Source organism: Phyllopteryx taeniolatus, chromosome 6, assembly GCF_024500385.1.
Source record: "Phyllopteryx taeniolatus isolate TA_2022b chromosome 6, UOR_Ptae_1.2, whole genome shotgun sequence".
NCBI lineage: Eukaryota > Metazoa > Chordata > Actinopteri > Syngnathiformes > Syngnathidae > Phyllopteryx > Phyllopteryx taeniolatus.
This window is the reverse complement of record NC_084507.1, coordinates 17,387,514-17,407,257: the sequence shown is the minus strand read 5'-3', so window position 1 is coordinate 17,407,257 and position 19,744 is coordinate 17,387,514. Positions and strand designations below refer to the sequence as shown.

General features: G+C 41.6%; 2 protein-coding genes across 8 annotated transcripts; one reads left to right on the top strand and one right to left on the bottom strand.

Moving 5' to 3' along the window:
• The first annotated feature begins 976 nt into the window (after window positions 1-976).
• On the top strand, window positions 977-19,532 carry si:dkey-260g12.1 (tumor necrosis factor receptor superfamily member 26). 4 transcript variants are annotated; one of them, XM_061776579.1, is made up of 12 exons: window positions 977-1,019; window positions 1,110-1,284; window positions 1,381-1,453; window positions 3,501-3,558; window positions 5,488-5,598; window positions 6,796-6,927; window positions 7,928-8,030; window positions 8,473-8,513; window positions 8,686-8,793; window positions 8,885-8,907; window positions 9,259-9,322; window positions 9,405-11,479. In XM_061776579.1, the coding sequence occupies exons 3-12, from the start codon at window positions 1,382-1,384 to the stop codon at window positions 9,665-9,667; spliced, it is 975 nt and encodes a 324-aa protein (XP_061632563.1). In that variant the 5' UTR covers window positions 977-1,019; window positions 1,110-1,284; window position 1,381; the 3' UTR covers window positions 9,668-11,479. The 4 variants fall into 4 exon arrangements, 2 of the variants coding, with proteins under 2 accessions (XP_061632563.1, XP_061632564.1); XR_009788966.1 differs by lacking the exon at window positions 977-1,019 and adding an exon at window positions 14,082-19,532 and having other exon boundaries at window positions 1,106-1,284; window positions 9,405-9,765; XM_061776580.1 differs by lacking the exon at window positions 977-1,019 and having other exon boundaries at window positions 1,101-1,284; window positions 8,885-9,073; window positions 9,405-9,544.
• On the bottom strand, window positions 10,928-17,068 carry cd27 (CD27 molecule). Of its 4 annotated transcripts, none has more exons than XM_061776584.1 (7): window positions 16,929-17,068; window positions 16,128-16,231; window positions 15,913-16,038; window positions 14,096-14,230; window positions 12,700-12,777; window positions 12,258-12,362; window positions 10,928-12,164 (listed from the first exon to the last, which is right to left on the bottom strand). In XM_061776584.1, the coding sequence occupies exons 2-7, from the start codon at window positions 16,228-16,230 to the stop codon at window positions 12,052-12,054; spliced, it is 660 nt and encodes a 219-aa protein (XP_061632568.1). In that variant the 5' UTR covers window position 16,231; window positions 16,929-17,068; the 3' UTR covers window positions 10,928-12,051. The 4 variants fall into 4 exon arrangements, with proteins under 4 accessions (XP_061632568.1, XP_061632565.1, XP_061632566.1 ...); XM_061776581.1 differs by having other exon boundaries at window positions 16,128-16,266; window positions 16,929-17,060; XM_061776582.1 differs by having other exon boundaries at window positions 12,700-12,774; window positions 16,128-16,266; window positions 16,929-17,060.
• Window positions 19,533-19,744: the final 212 nt, after the last annotated feature.

Below are 19,744 nucleotides of genomic sequence, written 5' to 3'. Positions count from 1 at the left end.
ACATTTTATTCAATACTTCTATTTAGTACACGAGAGAAAACTACACAGTTTTGCACCAATAAAGAAAATAATGAGATGGTTCTTTTTCAGTCATTTTTTTTTTTTTTTTTTTTTTATGCTAATATTTCACAAATTCTGCCTGGGTATGTAATCTTATGAGCACAACCGTACATATGAGGAGTCGTACATGCTTGTATCATTCTATTACTTGACAATAATAAATGCCAAAAGGTTTTTTAATTGTACTGAATTAATTCAATTTGACTGAGACATTGATTACAAGCAGATGTCGATACAAATGACTAGGCAACTAATCTAAAATACATCTAATCAATCAATCAAAATCTATCAATAAATAGACACGATATGATCTTCCGGACTTGTTAGAACAATGGTGAAATTCCAGTACTTTGAGGGTCACATCTAGCGGAAACATATTGAAACAAAAATGAGCTCGTTCGAAATTTGATAATTGATTCGTTTTCAATTAATCGATTAATTGTTGCACCTCCACTACAGTCTATTCTATGGATTTTATGTTTGCAATGTGTGATTTTTGGGTGTTCTTACAGATTTACAATGCACGTTTAAACGTGTTTAAAGTGTTTGGGAAAGGTAAAACTATTTTTAAAAATTCATATGGTCTCTCTATATCTCAAATTTTCACCGATTGCAGGTTGGTCTGGAATGTAGCCCCCTGCAAAAAACAAAGGTTCACTGTAAGCATTCGTTTCATTTCCTGCTCCCTATCTTTGTTGAGAAATGCAACAAATTAATCATATGCGAGTAATCGTCACAAACAGTGTCATGATCTGCATCCTATTCAATTCAATTCAATTCTGTTCAATTCAATTGACTCACTTTATCCTCCAAAGAGGCATTTAAAAGGCACAGCAAGTAGCAATAATAATATAGAGTTTTTAAAAAGCAGATAGTAAACACACAACTATCCACACTTAGTGCTTTGATGTTGCAGTACTCGGAGAGGGAGGGGTCAGAGTTGAAGAGCTGGATATACTGTAAGTGACCATGATTGGTTTCCAATTGACTCTTGATCAAACCTCTTCCGCTTTTAATTACGGTAAGTGGCGAGGTGGCTTTTGACGCAGGGCCGTCGTGCGCGCGCACCCGTGAGGCGGGCGCCTGCCGGAGCTCAGTGGGCGGCCGAGACGTCAGCTGGGGAGGAAAGAGTGACGCTGAGGATGGGTGGAGGCAGGCAGGCGGCATGAAGAGTACGATCAAGTAAAGAACTTCCACGGAATCGAGGCAGTGGCACAGCTGAAGGTAAAACAAATGTTTGGTTCACTAGTCACAATATGAGGAAAACGCAAACATTCATGTCTGTGTTTTGGTGCTTTCTTTTATCATGTCACCTCACAGGATGGGCCTTAAAGTGCAATATTTAGTGAGTGTGCTCTTGTCATCTGCACAGCTGCTGCTCACCTTCCCGCTGGTAAGTTCACTTCCTCCTTCCCTTCAAAAAGTGCTGACGGGGCTTTTGAGTTGAATTTGTTCAGTGGCCAAGTTCTTAAAAGTCCCCTTCCATCAGAATCCATTTGTTTCTACTTTTTCATGCATAACAAAGGTCAAAATGATTCCGTGACATGGTTTAAGTTTGACAACTACGTATGCGGTTTGTCAACTGAATGGAAAAGGTAATAAATGGCATAAGTCTTGCAAAACAGGTGGATTTGAAATCTCTGACAGTGTGACATAGTTTAGTCAATTAATATTCAAGTACCTGCTCACTTCATGATTGGTACCCACCCACTCAAGTTAGCTGTTAGTTACAACTGCAAGAGAGAATTGCTGCACATTCATATGCTACACAATGGAAGTCTGCCAGGCCACTGGGACCTGGTATTCATAGATACTAAATACGGCAGCCCGACTAACCGACGTGCCTACGTGGCGGCCGTGTTGGGGGTCGTCGTTCCCGTAGAAGGCAATGCATGGACATTGAAATTAATTGGCACTTGCTCATTTCTCAACCGATTTTCATGAGGGTTACTGTTTTGTCAACGCCATAGTGTATGCCATCAAATACACATTTGATGAAAAGTAAAAAAAAAATCTGAAACAGACTCCAAGGTCCTTTGTCGTAATTGTATGGCGTGCAAGCGTATGCAGCGCAATGTGCCAACATTCTTGGTCTTCTCGTTTTCTCGCCGTTCTATGCTCTGACGACTTTGACCTCCCTAGTTTACTGTCACCGTCGGCATGGAGCTCAAAATGGGCGTGCCGTAGCTACCTATATATACCTGCGGTGCCTCTGGTCTCGCAGGACTGGTCCGTCCCGGAGGTCGCGCACCCTATGGGCCTGGCGTGAATTTGCAGCATTTCTTTCTTGCAGTTGTTTTGGGATTTGTGTGTTTTGTTATGTTTGCACAATTTTTCTTTTGCAGTTGTTTTATGTGCTTGTCTGTTTTGTATCTTGCGTCATTTCTGCTATGCAGCATATGGCCGTTCGCAGTGCATTTGCCCCTGTCGGCCACCGTGCAAAAGCTAGGCAGAAAAGACCAACTGGAATAGCTTGACAGAGGACATTTTGGGCATTTCCAACCGAAATTATCATGCAAACCCGATAAAAGGACACCAAGATGATAAAAAAATAAAGAAATAAAAACAGCGATAAAGGGGACCTTCAACTGAGTTTACTTGCATAGCAAATTCATTTTCCCCAATAAAGATTATTGGAATGCCATTAATCCACACCCCCCTATTTTTTTTCTTTTTTATTATGTGGTTTTACTAAAGAAAAAAAGTATTGTATCAAAATAAAATGTCAAGAAAAAACACATTTTTAAAACAGCCATTATGCAGCGATAGTGGAGTATTTGTGTGTTGATTGTGGGCCTTTAAGGGGCACAACTTAGTGAGTTGGAATCGGGTTGGCCAGTTAGTCTGGGCGTGAGTTATGGCCCACAGCAGCTCCTTGTGAGTGTTCTCAGTGTGTTTGACTTTTTGTCCCATTCAATAAATGGCAGTTGCTCCATTTATTTTTCTCAATGTACTCGGATGGCGGCCTATTGGAAGCTTGCTCGGACGTCAAATTTTGCTTAGCAACACAAAGCAAAAAATCCACCAAGCGACGCCTTGTAACTCGTATGTTGAACCAATATACTATATCTCAACTGAGAGACTAACACCTTTGTATATCGGGGAGAAGCTAAGTTTTTCCAGACTTGTTGAAGAAATTACGTGAAGTCTTCATCGCAAGTGTGCGTGTTTTTTTTTTTTTTTTGCTCTTCTCAATGACTGAGTGGAACTCGAGGGGGGTTTAGTGTAATTGCAACCATTTCAATACATCTCATTTCTTTTTTTTGTGTGTGTGCATACTGTATGTCTATATTATTGTACATGTGTAACAGTTGGCTTCTATGGCACGGCGTTCTCACCTTCACCTTTCAAAAGCACCTTACAGAATGAAATTATTTTATCAGATGAGTATAGTGGAAAATGCATACTACTGATACATACTGTAATTTTCAAATTTACAGACAGAGAAGAACCACTTGTCCATCCGGCGTGGCAAAGAGTGCAAGATGTGCCCTGCAGGTGAGCAAAAGAACCTTTTGTGGCAAAATTATTTTTTAACTGCTGTTTTTCTCACAAACTATGTTTCTGTGTGGGGGAGGGGGGGGGAATAAAAACATATGTCATAATTTCAAAGCAGTGCATTTCGTGGAGCGTGTCCCCGATCAGCCTCGTTCTGATGGGAAGAAGTCCTTAGCTTCTCTTAAGTGTATGGAGAGCCGTTTGCATTTATTCACTGTCCGTGACATCCAGCTTCATTTCCATCTACAAGTACGCTCTTTTTCCTCACTAGTAAAACAATTTAGCACACTAGTAGAGCGACTAGAGAGCACCAGTCAAGTGACTGTTTCTTCCAGTAACATTTTTTCTATGACTCGTGCCACTTTTGACCTACTAGTCCACAATTAAACCATACTAGTAAACTACTCTGCTGCACTACTAACACTACTAGGCCTGGCTAGTAGGCACTAGTAGCCTTCTGGACCCTACTAAGTAGTACCAAATGCCCGCTAGTAGTTTTGTCTTACTATTAACATGTCGTCCTACTACTATGCCAAATGTGCAGATATGTCATACAGTAGTGGAAAAAAAGTTACCAGTCAGACACATTTGTTCTACTACTGCACTGGAGTCATTCTTCTAGTGCACTTAAAAGGAATTTTTCTTTTAAAATATAGGAATATTTAAACGTCTTTTCATCACGCCACATCAGTTTTTAGTGCAGAATGTTGGACATTTTTGTGGGATGTCTTGTGACACTAGCACAATTTGATTGGTTTGACCTCTTAACCTGAAGGATTTTTATCCATCCATCCATTTTCTGAGCAGCTTCTCCTCACTAGGGTCGCGGGCGTGCTGGAGCCTATCCCAGCTATCAGGAGGCGGGGTACACCCTAAACTGGTTGCCAGCCAATCGCAGGGCACATACAAACCTTGTGAGGAGAACCGATACAGAAAATGGATGGATGGATGGAAGTTGTCGATATTTTTCAACTTTTAGGACAATTTAGCTTTGCTGAATCTGAAAATAAGTCAGGTTTTTATGCTAAGATTTTCTTGATTTTCTCATTAAATTGATGACATTTTTGTGACATCGGTTGATTTTTGTTCGGTTGAGAACCCCTGATATAAAATGAAAATACCTGTACATAAAAACAAAAACATGTGGCGATAGATCAAAAAGTTGAGCAAAACCAATGCGATTTTTGAATTCACATCAAAATTGTCTTAAATAAGCTACAGTAAAAAATCTTAGACAATAAATTGGTTGTTCGCCAGTGTCATTAACTGTGTGCTGATCGTATCAAACGTGTTTTGCTGGTTCAACTCGGTTTTATCTGGCCAACCACTCCGAGGACTCAAGTGTCTCTACGTGTACGTCAACCTTATTTATACAGCGCTTTCACAACAGCCGCAGCTGTAACAAAGCGCTGTACACAAAACACCAAACAGTGACAATACCCAAATAACCAAGCAAAATCTTCTTCTCCAATCAAAAGACACCATACCACAGACTATGTAAATGTACTGTAGTTCAGTGCAGGTTCTGGCAGTATTGAAACCAGCAGAGAATGCCTTGCTGGCCTGGACCATCCACCAACGTAGAATTTTTCATCTTGAACAGAGATGAAGAAAAACACACTCACACACATCTTGTATTTCTCGGCCTTTTCCTCGCAATGCTTTGACTCACAATCAATTCTAATCAACTGGGTGGAAAAGAAGTCCGAAACTATCACTGTATCATTTATCTTTTCCCACGCCCTGCTCGTCTTTGTCTTGATGCTGACAAATGACGCGGTACTGCAGAGCCGTCTTGAGCTACGTGACCACATCCCGCCTCAGCGTCATGAGGCGGGTATCCTCTCTGCTCTCTGCCCTGCAGTTGGAATGCCATGTGTAATGCGACGCACGACATGGCATGTGTTGTGTTGTGTTGTGTTGTGTCAGGTGAGTTCCAGAAGTCTTGTGAGCAGTGCGCGCCGTGTCCCGCTAAGAGCTACACCACTGACTGGAACCGCGAGGAGAGCTGCCATCGTTGCTACGGCGATTGCAGGCCTGGTAGAGCAACATTGATGGTTGATTCGCTCAGCGTTCACAACTTAAGCTACACCTGTGTATTAATGACATACGGTACAATGTAAGTGCTACAGCCCAATTTCTGCCTTTGCAAAGACAAAATAGTCCCTTTTGATTTGGAAAAGTGATTACCTCACACATACTACTGAAGCACTCTAACATACAACACTAAAACGCAACTGAGAAATGATTTGCTCGCGCACTCATACACACTACTGAAATGCTATCTTACACACACAATTGCCCCAGAAGAATTAATATTTTCTTGAAATTTATAATATATATTTTTAAAGTATTTCAACCAAATTTATTTATAGAATAACAAAAATCACAAGTGAATAAATACAGTACACAAATAAATAGTACTGTACAGTATGTACAGGCCTGCATTGTTGCACTGCAGTATGTGTGTGGCAAGTTTTGGGAATCTAGTTTTGATTGAGCTGTATTAAATGATTTTAAAAAATATATATAGTTTACAATAGTGCGCAACTGCACTGCATTATATTTAGAAGTGTTTCTAGCTGTCTCCAGCACCATTTATTTTTATTGTATACCTTTTTACTACCTTTTGAACCTATCCATCCATCCATCCATCCATTTTCTGAGCCGCTTCTCCTCACTAGGGTCGCGGGCGTGCTGGAGCCCATCCCAGCTATCATCGGGCAGGAGGCGGGGTACACGCTGAACTGGTCGCCAGCCAATCGCAGGGCACATACAAACAAACAACCATTCGCACTCACAGTCATGCCTACGGGCAATCTAGAGTCTCCAATTAATGCATGTTTTTGGGATGTGGGTGGAAACCGGAGTGCCCGGAGAAAACCCACGCAGGCACGGGAAAAACATGCAAACTCCACACAGGCGGGGCCGGGGATTGAACCCGGGTCCTCAGAACTGTGAGGCTGACGCGCTAACCAGTCGGTCACCGTGCCGCCCCCTTTTGAACCCATCTACAAAAAATCTTATCATTAACATCGATGCTATGCTTTATTTGGCTATTGAGGTACACCATTTATAATCAGTGTCAATCATATGAGCAATTGTTTTCTTTGTACAGGCAGAAACTTTGATGCAGCTCTTGTATTGGATCTTCTTATATTGTGCAGGTGTACCTAATGTTGTGGCCGGCGGGTGTTGTTGCGCTAATCGCTTTGTCTTATTTGTCCTTCACCTCAGAATTCAATCAGAAAGTGATCGAGGACTGCAGCAGCACATCTAACCTCAAGTGCACATGCCAAGATGGCTTCCGCTGTACCGCTGTGGTTGCATATACCGGCAACTGCAAAAACTGTGTCGCAACCACAACCGGTAAATAGATGCTGGGTGACACAAGAGATGACATTGTCATGAATATCAGAAATGCATCTTTTACAAAGACAACAATGTCAGAGTTCACGTAACAATATACAGTACTGTATCTATCAATGTGGTTGTAGTGTCATACCGAGAGGAGTTCCTAATATTTAATAATTCTCATTTGGCTAAAGAAGGTGACCAAAATATTAGGTACAGTTCTCGGTGTGATGAAGTGCAGTTCTACACCACTGCAAATTACAAACACAATGTGAAACACATTGCTATTAACTTGAGCTCATTGCACTGTAAGGTGTACTTAAAAAAGGGGACTTTTGTTTGTAAGCTGGTTAGTGTATTTTGGTTGGTTAGTTGGTGTTTTTTAAATGTATTTTTTTTACAAAGTGCTCGAGAGTGGAGAGGTTGAAGTGTCCCCCTACTCTAATAGATGCCATAGCTCAATGAATCACCAGGGGGTGTCATAATACCGCGACAAATACTGTACACACCTCCCTCTCCCTCATAGCCACCGTTCACAAATGGACAAAGTTAACTAACTCGGTTGCTAACCAAAACATCAGCATTCAATGGAACATGGAAACAGTCTCTCTAATGAGATGAGTATTAAGATGATTTTACGTTATGTGGAAACTTGGCAATAGACCCTTGTGGTCTCTCCACAATGTTGGGTGCATAACATGTTTATGTTCCGGGGAGATCCTTGTATTATCACCGCCCATTCACTTTATATATATATTATTGTATGTGTGTGTGTGTGTGTGTCTGTGTATGTGTGTATATATATATATATATACACACACACACACACACACACACACACATACATACATGGAGAGAGAGAGAGACTTGGGATCATTTAGAAGTGTCCTTATTTAATAAATACAATTTGGGGTCATTAAAAAAAATATACGCCCCTGGCCACTATGAGGAAATAGTTACTTCATACACTAGTCAATTACCTTTTCTAATTAAAGCGCTACATTCTGTGTCTCAGTAACAGCAGCGGCAGCAACAACAGCAGATGAAGATGAACAGACTCCTTCCTCTTCTTCCTCAGGATCCCGCAGCAACTCTGCCAGGTTGTGCTCTTTTCCCGAGTGAGTACCGCACACAGTGATCCAAGTGACCAAGACCTGCATGTTCTGCAAAAATTTACACACCCTAAAGGTTTAGAATTGCCTAGTTGAACCCATTAGTCACCTAGTCGGGGAGTCAACTTTACTAGTCCGCATTGACAACGTCATCGATTAATCGACTGCGACTCGACTTTCATCAAATTATAGTCAACTGCAGAAAATCATTAGTCATTTAACCCCTTGCCTATAGATGCCACAAGATGGCACCAAAGCGCTACTTTTACATTAGACAGGGCTTTGGCCTGAGTACAAAAATAGCGAATAACCGAGTTTTTCTACAAGTAGTGAGTAAAGGTAAATACTGCACTTCACTCATGAAAAGTCCCAACTTATTACATTAATGATCACTACTACATACATTAGAGTTTTATGATCATAATTGAAATTTATACATGTCATACAGATGTGAGACCAAGCCTGGAAACAGCTCACACGCTAACAAAGGTGAGTCATGTACTTGTTTATACTTTAAAGATAGAACACTTTGCAGTCTGTGTACCGAAGGCGTCCCCGTTGGCGAGAGGGAACCGAACCTCCAATTACCGGAGACAAATTCCTTGTTTTTTTGGACATACTTGGCAAATAAAGATGATTCTGATTCTGATTCTGAACCCAGGGCCTCAGCTGGTGGCCGTCGTGTTCCCAATGGTCGTCGTGGTAACTGTGGCCCTCACTGTCTGGCTCTGCAGCTGTCGGCGCGGAGAGGAAACTTGCTTGAAGCGGGGTATGATGGCAAATCTATTTCTGAGCGATTGATCGCTGGATTCTAGCGTGAGAGCAAGCTGGCTAATAAATGTGTGACATGTGTCCTCCAGCTGTGGTGAAGTTATGCAATAAGGTGAGTGATGTGCACAACAAGTTGTCCGTGTGTGTGTGTGTGTGTGTATGCTGTTGGCTGTTTTTGTGCCCAGGCCAAATCCTGTACAATATGAGTATTTCTTTGGCCCCATCTTGTGGCATCTTGCTGCCAAGGAACCACGTTGAAGTGGATGGAGGAGCTTCAAGTAATGCTTTGCTTGTGGCATCTATAGGGGGTTATTAAACTTTGTAAGTGGGCACACTGTCAGGAAACAGTCCCATCAGTGAGGAAAGACAAAATATTATATATATATATATATATATATATATATATAAAGGGTTGAAGGTTTAGGCTTCTTTTGAAATCTTAAAATTGCTGTTTCCTCTCCAGGGGGTTCCCAATGTTACAGCTAAGGAGAAAGAGCCCAATCAGCATTTCTTGACTGACCCTTGCGGTATGGAGCCTTTTCTTCCATCTCAGCACACACGAGTGCGCTCATTATTATGAGACGCTTGAATGACCGTCCATGTGTGCAGGTGCTGTGCATGTCCACAATGCGGGGACGGTCATCTTCAGCTGGCTCAGTCAGTTTACCGGCCAAGTGGGTCCCGTCACGGAAACCAAGATGGCAACAAAAGACGAGGAGGAGGAGGCCGAAGACGGCGACCAAGCCCCTCCTCCTTCGTTCTCCCCCAGTGTTCCCCTGTCTGAGGAGGAGATGAGCGGAGAGGCGGTCTTGTTCCCTTCTCAGGAGGAAGGCAAAGACTGGCACGTGTCCAAAGAGGAAGCAGAAGCCTGAAGATGAGGGCTGGAGACCACCTCACCAGTGCGGGAGATTTCATTTGCTTAACAACCTTCAAGAAGAAGGACTGTCTGGTAGGAATGCATGGAGGAAAGGTAGGGAGATTGGGAAGAAGGAAGGAAGGTGCAATAAGTTTGATGGTGCACCGTCTTATTTCCAGTGGCTACACATTCCTCATTTTCTTGTTCCTGCATAAACCTATGTTTTTTTTTTGTTTTTTTTTTAGCTGTGCCTTCTTTTTCTAAGGTCTCGTTTTTACTACAGTAAGATTCACCACGAATGTTGCCCTGTTGTTTTATGTATGATTCAATGCAATAACTGTATTTAAATGATACAATTTAAGAATTGGAGTCTCCAAATGGTTTTCCTTTACGTGCATAGGAACAGTCAACAAAAATACTCTATGTAAATGCATATACATATCTCTTAACATAGGTGTACAGGTGCATCTCAGTACGTGTATTGGAATATGGAAAAAAATAGTCGTTCAAAAAGTGGAATTCATATATTCTATAAAAACAGAAAAAATATTTTCTGAATCCCAATTCTCCCTGAATGTCTGTATTTTCTTTTTTTTATTGTTTCTTGTGTAATACTCACATTTTTGGAGGATTTGTTTTTTTTTATTAGCTTTAAGCTATAATCATAGTAAAAAAGTCAGAAGTCAAAAATAAATCCTGAAATATTTCAATCTGTGTAGTGAACATTGAGTTTCTCTTTTCAAATTGAACTATTGAAATAAATTAAGCTTTCCAAAATACTCAGATTTATTTAGATGCACCTGGATATCCTCAAATAGCAGCCTTCATTCCAACAGACGCCATGTCTTAATTCATCCTCCTCCTCCATTAAATAAACATCTCAACCCCATAAAAAAGACCACTTTCTCCCCTTTTGACAGGAAAATATAGCAGGTGGTACCACTAGGGGGCTGGAATTGACTAAGGGTGCAGTTGTACACTGCACCGTGATTTTGGTTAGTAGTTCGACTGCAGGGATGGATGGATGGATGGATGGATGGATGGATGGATGGATGGATAGATGGATAGATAGATAGATAGATAGATAGATAGATAGATAGATAGATAGATAGATAGATAGATAGATAGATAGATAGATAGATAGATAGATAGATAGATAGATAGATAGATAGATAGATAGATAGATAGATAGATATAACTTGGCATGTGAGCAGGGCTGTGAATGAGTTTTGTATCCACTGTAACTGCATAATCACTAGAGGTGGATTGCCGAAAATCACGGTTCGGTACACACAAGGTATGTGTTTATTGATGTAAGGTTACAGTTTGTGTGAACATTTGGCGCAGTAAGAGAACAAAATGCAAAACGAACTGCTTATATTTTGCTTACGCAGGAGCAGATTGAACGACATTTGAATTGAAATAACAGGTTGAATCTTTTCAGGAAAGTAGAACATGAACAGTTTGTCTTCTTTTTAGGAAATGAAGAATACAGACACATGAAACAGTAACAGTTTGAACAGTGTGAATTATTATGCCTTAAAAACATCAATACAGTCTTGCCTTGAGACACGAGTGGGCAGACTTACGGCTTTTTCGAAATACGAGCCGTCGTTCGACCAAATATTTTTTTTTGCTTTGACTTGTGAGTGCAAACTTCAGATATGAATGCTGTATGGTGGAAGTGAATTCAATTCAGCTTGTGTCACAAAAAGCAGTAGTTTGACAGATAGTGAGCAATTCTTCAAAAAAAGAAGGCTACAAGCTGTTTATGGCCCCTCCCTCTTGAAGTTTACTGTCAAACTAAACATCAAACAAAGTGGATTAATTGTGTATTTAAAAAAACATCGCCATATGTGGGCTATTGTGGCAAGTGTGGTCACCTAACGAATTCAACTCTTATCTCAAGGAACAACTGTAATGCCGTTTGAAGTTGCAACACGCTACTTTTTTTTAAACATGGCTTTCCATGACGTCAGCTAGCCAGAAGCTGAGCTGCACTGTGCTTGTTTACAGACATGGCCATGGCTTGAGCGCAAGGCTAGCCTAATATTCACCCAATCACATTACGTAATTGCCCGTGCATTTGTTTAGTATCGTTTCATTCCACTCCGATTGTAACACAAAAGGAAAACATTTCCATACACAAGTGTTTGTACAAATAAAAACCTTTTCTCAAAAAGAAGCCCAGTACTCTGCAGTTGAGTAAATAAACACCCCATCCTCAGCCACTATTTAAGGAAATCGAGTGGAAAACCTTGCAGTTACTTTGTACAATCTTACAGCGAATCGCTGTGCCCCTTTTTATCCACACATGACCGTTTCATACATGTCCCACACGTGTGTATTGTATTTTGACATCGAAACACAAGCAGCTGACTGTGGTCCATGAACAAAAATTCAAACCTCCAAAGTTTGCTCACATTTTCCACACATTTCTTGGACAGGCTTGCACACCTCCGCTTCCTCTGTGCTCGGAGGTAATGCAGGCCGTTTGTCTTTCGAATAGTAGCCTGAGCAACAATAAACAAGGAAGCGAGCTGTAATTGGCTATAATTACATTAAAAAATGACATTCAAAGATTCTCCTATTAATTGTATGCTCACCGTGCTTGGATCTGATCCAGCGTACAAAGGCAAAGACCAGCACAAAGACAGTGACTGCTATGACTGCACACAGGGGGAGAATTTCCACCAAGTACCCTTTTGCATCTGCAAGGGAAAAAAATCAGATCGCACACGGCAAAACGAGTAACATGGCCGAAAGCGGCTCAAGTGGATCACCGCGAAAAAAATTACAAGTGTCAACTCTTTGCCGCATACCAAGCGATTAAGTACCTCACTTGACCCATGCACTGCAACGTAAAAACTGCGACCCTGTATCGGATTTTGAGGCGCCACAGACAATATACTGTACTGTATACATATATATTATACATAAAATCCCGGTCAGGGCAAAACGGTCACATCTAGATGTGTCCTTAGGTCAAGACCCTTCACGCTATATGCCGAGACTTCGGAAGAGCGATACTCATAATGATTGTCATACTGGCTCTGACGTCGCCCGGGTCAGCGAGGTCCGCGTCAGGTGTTGGGGAACCAGGACTCTCTGGTGAGAAATTGGCTACTGGAACAAGAGCATGGTGGAAAACAAAATACTGATGGAGTGATAGTATTGTAATAACCCCGGGGAAAGGGGATACATGCAGAGAATGTATGAGGAATGGACTCTTTAAAACGCCACATTGAGTAAGAAATATGGGCTATATCATGTATCGACAAGCGGAACTTGCAATCACAATTGGACATCTGCCCCAGAGTTCTGAGAACCCGGGTTCAAATCCGGCCTCACCTGTGTGGCGTTTGCATGCTCTCCCCATTTTTAAAAACAAAATCATTTTTCCGGGACTCTATCACACACCGCAATATGATTTGCACAATTTATCACATTGCCTCTACGTAGACTTTAGACTTTAATGCTGTAATCATGTGTTCTTTACCTAACACCGACCGAAGGTGGAACTTTTTATGCTGCTTCCAATTCTATTATTTCAACAAGGTTGTCATAGTGTAAAGGCGTGCCCCGTTTTGGCTAAGCATCAATAATGACGAATGAATGCTTCTTTTAGTACACTTTAGTAAGGAGGCGTTTCAAAGCATAATAGCAGTGCTGCTGTGTTGACAAAACCACAAGCATCACCGAGTGGTAGTACTGCAGCTTACGAGTGACCAGACTTTAACAAGTTTTTGGGGATACGAGCCGCCACCGTCGTTCGGCCGATTTCTTTCTTGAGTTGTGAGCAAAAGTTTGGGTTATGCGTATTAGATGGTAACAGTGAACTTCCCATCAAGCCGCAGTTTCAATAGATAGTGAACAATTCTTTAAAAAAGATTCCAAGTGCTTGCTTTAAGCTGTTTATTGCCATTCCCAGTGGAACATCACATAACTCTGCCTGACGGAAGTCCACAAGCTTAATGCTAACACAGAGAATACAAATGCCATAGACGGGCTAACGAAACTAACGTCAATGTCGCAGTAGTTTTGACCATTTAGGTGATGGACAGTTGAATTTATCTAGATTTTAGTTTGTGTTTTTGGGGGCTGCAACATATTAATGGCATTACCATTCATTTCAATGGAGAAAGATGATAATGGTCACAGAAGAAAATCAAATTTGGCATGTCAAGGCAGCACTGTGTTACAATGAGAGGTGTTCCTAATAATTTGGCCACCATGACTTACGAGTAACCAAATATTAGAAACAGTTCTGAGTACTACTCAGTGCAGTTGTGCAACACTGTGAACTACAAGCACAATAATGAACATTTTGTTAATTCAATACCCCTGTATCATCTTGTACTATGTAACATGAAAAACGGTGCCCCACCTCCATTATTTATTAGCATTGGACGGTGGTTGTGTTTGCACAGATGTGTCGGGGTACCTGTGGCGCTGGACTTGACTGCTCCTGGTATGTGCAAACACTGTGCGCACGCCTCATCTGTGCATTTGTAGCCCGCTTTACATCTGCACACAGCGTTTCGAGAGGTTTGGCACTTGGACTCGTACTCCATATTGGCTGAAGGTGAGAAGCCATCATTAAGATTAGTTGTCATTTAGGTTGATTATTATAGTAGTACAGTGCTGCAACGCCTTAGAATGGAGTATACTTAACTTGCTTTCTAGTGTGTCTTACAGGTTTGCTTCTACCAATATTATGACTTAGGTGTTACAGAAAGATGATGAAAAGTGAACACACCCAAAGCTTCTTCATCCTGGTGGTCTTTTGGAGATGTGCAGTGTTGTTTTTGCACCCATTGCGGCCAAAATCAACCTTGGTTTCATCAAAGCATGAAAAACGTTCCTACATGCTATTAGGAGATGTGATGAATTATTTCTCCAAATTCAAAGGCTGCTATGTTGTTGGCGTTTGATCTTTTGGAATAAGTTTAGCAAAAAAAAAAAAAAAGACATGGAAAAAGCAAAACACACACACTGGATGAGTCCTTTGAATCTTCATCCATTCATATTCTATAGCGCTTGTCCTCATTAGGGTCATGGGTGGGTTTGAGCTCCTGCCAGTTGACTTTGAGCGAGAGGTGGGGTACACCCTGGATTAGTGGCCAGCCAATCTCGAGGCACATATACAGTAGACAAACAACCGTTCACTCTCACATTCACACCCATGGACAATTTAGAGCTTTGGTGAAACACTGGGACCTCCATTTTCAAATTGTTGTTAAGTCGCGACCCACTCTAATAGATGTTAAGAACAATAATGTGTTGTTCAAAAATAGCCTTTAAAAACAGACTTGACCATATTTAAACTACGCACGGTGGACGACTGGTTAGCATATCTGCCTCACAGTTCTGAGGACCGGGGTTCAATCCCCGGCCCCGCCTGTGTGGCGTTTGCATGTTCTCCCCGTTTCTGTGTGGGTTTTCTCCGGGCACTCCGGTTTCCTCCCACATCCCAAAAACATGCATGGTGGGTTGATTGAAGACTCTAAATTGCCCGTAGGTGTGAATGTGTGCGCGAATGGTTGTTTGTTTTTATGTGCCCTGCCATTGGCTGGCGACCAGTTCAGGGTGTACACCGCCTCTCGCCCCGAGATAGCTGGGATTGGCTCCAGCACGCCCGCGACCCTAGTGAGGAGAAGCGATACAGAAAATGGATGGATGGATGAACTACACGTTCATTTGTTGGCTGTGACTATAAAGCAATCCAATGAAAAACTTTAAATACAGTGCTAACTGAGCGGGCCTTCTCATACTGCGTAAAAACGTATTCTTACACTATCCGTAACCTCAAAATGTCGTATGCCAGTACTGTTGCAAACTGAGGACCTCCTGTAATTCTGACGACCTATCCACGACCCACCCAGAATGGCTCCACGACCCACTTTTGGGTCCCGATCGAACAGTTGTGCATCACTGAGTTAGAGTCTTCAATGAAGCTAGAATGCATGTTTCTGGAATGTGGGAGGAAATGAAGTACCCAGAGAAAACCCATCCAAACACAGTGAGAACATGCAAACTCCACTCTAAAAGGCCGAGCTGAGATTCTAACCAGGAAACACGAACCACTAGATCACCGTGCCAGCTACAATACTACAATCTGCTGCAAGTTCCAACGTACTGCCAGATTCGTATGGAAAGACATTGAATCCCACGACAGCTTTCAACACGACACACTCTTCTGATTCGAGACTTGAAACAATTCAACTTATAGACAACCAAATAAACGGAATGTTCACTCACGTTTGTCACACATTCTGCAAACATCGCAGGTCATCTCCACGTTGGAGGAGTCAGCATAGCGGTCACCTGTGCAAAGTCCACACTCCATCTCACAATCGGTTGGCGAGCGCCAGATCATGTGTTTACCTGCGACACACGAAGCGTTTGATACGATAGCGACTGTACACTGCACCAACGCCACTGTACCCACGTAGAGCCCGTCGAGGCCGCTTTACCTGGCGGGCACTTGTCACAGCAACTGTGCGGAGCCTTTAGAGGCCACGCATATTGTGTAACCTTGCACTGCATTGACAGCACGGAGGAAGGCACAAACCACATGCTGCAAAGAGACGTTAAAAGAACATATGTGTGCATCTGCGGGGAAAACAGGAGTAGGTTAGCTTGTCGATACCATTTTGCATTGTTTGTTAGCATTAAGCTAAACTAACGTTGTTAAGGCAAGGCTATGTGGTTGTTTTTATATTCTTTTTTGAAGAATGGCTCTCTATCTGCCAAACTGCTGCTTGTTGTGAAGTGAGTTCAGTTCACTGGTTCCTGTCTGTCTCTCTCTCTCTCTCTCTCTATCTATCTATCTATCTATCTATCTATCTATCTATCTATCTCTACCTAACACCAACTGGTTGAGGCAGACAGAGACACCCCACACTGAGTCTCGGGTTTGTACGAGGTTTCTTCCTTAAAGGAAGTTTTTTTCCCCCCTTGCCTAAGTCGCCTTGGGCTTACTCTTGTGGGGTTCAGTTGGTTTCTTAATATATGAACAGCGAGGTTCCAGACCTGTTAAATTCCTTGCGATAACCTCTGGTGTGAATGGATCTATAAAATAAAAATTTAATGGAATACTGTACATGATGCATTGTTTTTCCCTGAGTTGCTCAACATAGCACAAGTATTCTGCAAGATTAACAGGAGTCATAATACACAGAAACTAGCCAACACTATCATCATATTTTCACACATGGTAAAACCTATGAATTTATCATATTTACTAAAGATTTAACTAACAGTGTCATACTCACCGTGGATGAGGGGAGACGATGAATGCAGCCTGAGACCCCCGTCAAAAACTGCCCAAATGAACAGGGGCCCAGAAGTGTGTCACTTTGAGTGACTTTAAATGTCACGGCTGACTCATTGCGAAAGCCCGGCATTAGGCTGCTGTCTTTCAAATCTCAAGGCAGCGACCCCCTTCCTCTCTGCAACGACCTTCACGGCCATCTCTCTCCATTTGTCCAAACGTGTTCCTCCTCCAGGAAGTTACTTATTCTGATTGATGGTTGCAGACAGGTTTAAAAATACAGAACTCAGCCATGCTTGTAACTCCAATAGGTGTTACACACTCTTCGACATGTGAACAAAAACTGTTAGTACTGTCCTGAAAGGTCACTGAAATAACTGACAAGACTGGAATGTGTTGAAAAAAATGAATGAGAAACCCCTACTGTGAACTGCGAAGGGGGGCTCATTCGTGTTCAGGGGCTGCTTTTTTAAAAAATCTGGCACTGGGTGTCTTGAATCCGTGCAGGGTACATTGTAATCTCAAGACTATCAACGCGTTTTACAGCGAAATGCGCTGCCCACTGTCAGAAAGCTTGGCCAGGTGTCCTCCAATAGCACAATAACGCAAAACACAGACTACACAGAACACCCGAGAATCACTAAGAAGAATGAAGATGAATTTGTTTAGAAATCACTTTTGTCCGTTTCAATTTATTTCATAGGGAAGCACATGTCCGCCAGTTAAAAAAAAAAAAAAAAAAAGTAAAAATAAAAGAACTTCTCTGTGCGTCTTTTCATTGTCTTTCGGTTGATGACAGGTTTTATTTTAAAGTCCAAAAGTGACCAGAACACACAGCTTTATTGACTTAGGTCAGCAAATAGAGCTCAGAGTCCAAAAATGACCACAATGAAGCAACGTTTAGCTGTGGGGGTGAAAACAACTGGAATACATTGCCTAGTGAGCTTTTCACCTCTGCCAAGCGGTTATGTTTTCTTTTATTGTTTGTTACCTCTACTGACCACCAACTACAGTGCTTAAGTGTACATGCTATTTTTGGGTCATTTAGTTTGTGTACCGTTGAAAATGTCTTAGGCTACCTATGGAAGTGTTGTTTTAACAATGCTATAATGACCATTTCTTACTAGAATGCCCCTCAGTAAAGCACAGACCTCCACCGAGGCTGAATGGTTAACATAAGTGTGTCATACTGGTTTGTCTGACAGCAGTTTACTTTCCAAATGTAATTAGTTCTTCCTTGGGCCATACCTCACCATAGAGTGAAATTGTTTTTTGAGGTTACCCAGACATCTGCAGCTGCCCTTATCCGTTTGGGAGTCCGGTCTTGGCAGAGGTCTGCACTCTACGGAGAGCTATTCCACATGTAATTTGCTTTCAAAGTTAGCATTCATTTCATTGTAAGGCCCAATTTGTGATGTAGCTCTTGTACTGCTCTTGCACACTCACATTGGAGCTGCTGTCGACCACAGCTCAGGCCCAGACTCTCACAGTGTCACGACTTCATGTGTCACCCCACCGGGACCCGGCTCTTAAAGGAACATGCATGTAGACAGACACTAAAATACATACAATATTTTAGAAACGTTTTATGCTTGCAATTTCTATGTGTTCAAATGTTTCGAATGTTTTTTTTTTTTTAAAAAGGTGTGCTTAAAAAGTCTGTTTTAATAAGTTTCAATGTGTTTAAAAGTATGTGAGAGGGGTAAAACTATATTAAAATGTTTTTTTTTTCATGTGGTCTTTCTACTGTATAGCGCGTATTTTGATGTATTGCGTATTCCTCTGCGAGAAAAAGGGTTTCTGTGATAGAGTGATGGTTTCATTTGATGATAAAGCGAAACTGCATACATCATAAGTTGTAAGAGCATGTGCGGGTGCTAAGAGATAATCATCTCGGCATTATTTGGCCAGCATAACTTCATTGGTTGTGATATGAGTGTCTGGGTGAAAAAAAACAAAAACCAAAAGAGACATTTTGTGTGTTTGTTAGTCATTGTTACTTACTTGTGCCGGCTGCTCGACAGCACAGCAGCCCTTACTTGAGCTTGTTTCCACAAAAAGTGAGGCCCCTGCACGTGAAAATCGAAACAGGAAGTGCCAGACAGAGAGCTGACATGATGACTCAACACAATGATTGTGCACTAACTTGACTGTGCTTGCTGCCAGGGTGTCACATGCAAAGCTTGACTTACAAGGATACCTCTGAGCAGAAGCTGAGAGGACTACAGGGTGGGAACGTGTTGACTTCTCAATGGTCGTGAACCAAACTTATGACTTAGTGGATTCTCGACAAGTGCGTGCATGTACGGTAAACATGCAGTGAGGAGAAAACGCTTACACCTTGAAGGAACTTTGTGGTGATCCGGTGTCACAACAATGCTCAGTTTTGATTGAAAATGTAAAGAGAGGTATTATTCATCAATGTTTTCTAGTCTTGTGGGAGAAAATGGATGGATGAATGGTTAATCAGTACTGAAAGGCACTCTGTAGCATTTTTATTTTGGTATTTCATTTGAGTATTTTATTATGGACCTAACTAAATGGATTTTTTTTAAATTATTGTTTAATTAAAATTCAATTATCAAATAAATGCGTATTTACACTGTATTGCACTTACTGTACTTGCAGTAGTTTATTATAAAATCATCTTATTTGTTAAAAACATGTTATGCAGGAACATATGAGACGCAGTATTGCAGTCTCAGCAGTTAATCCACTTTGTCGAATTTTTGAAATAGAAATAAGTGGATTTATGAATAAAAAACTAAACTAAACAAAAAACCAACCAGCAGTTAAGCCACACTGAAATGACATTTT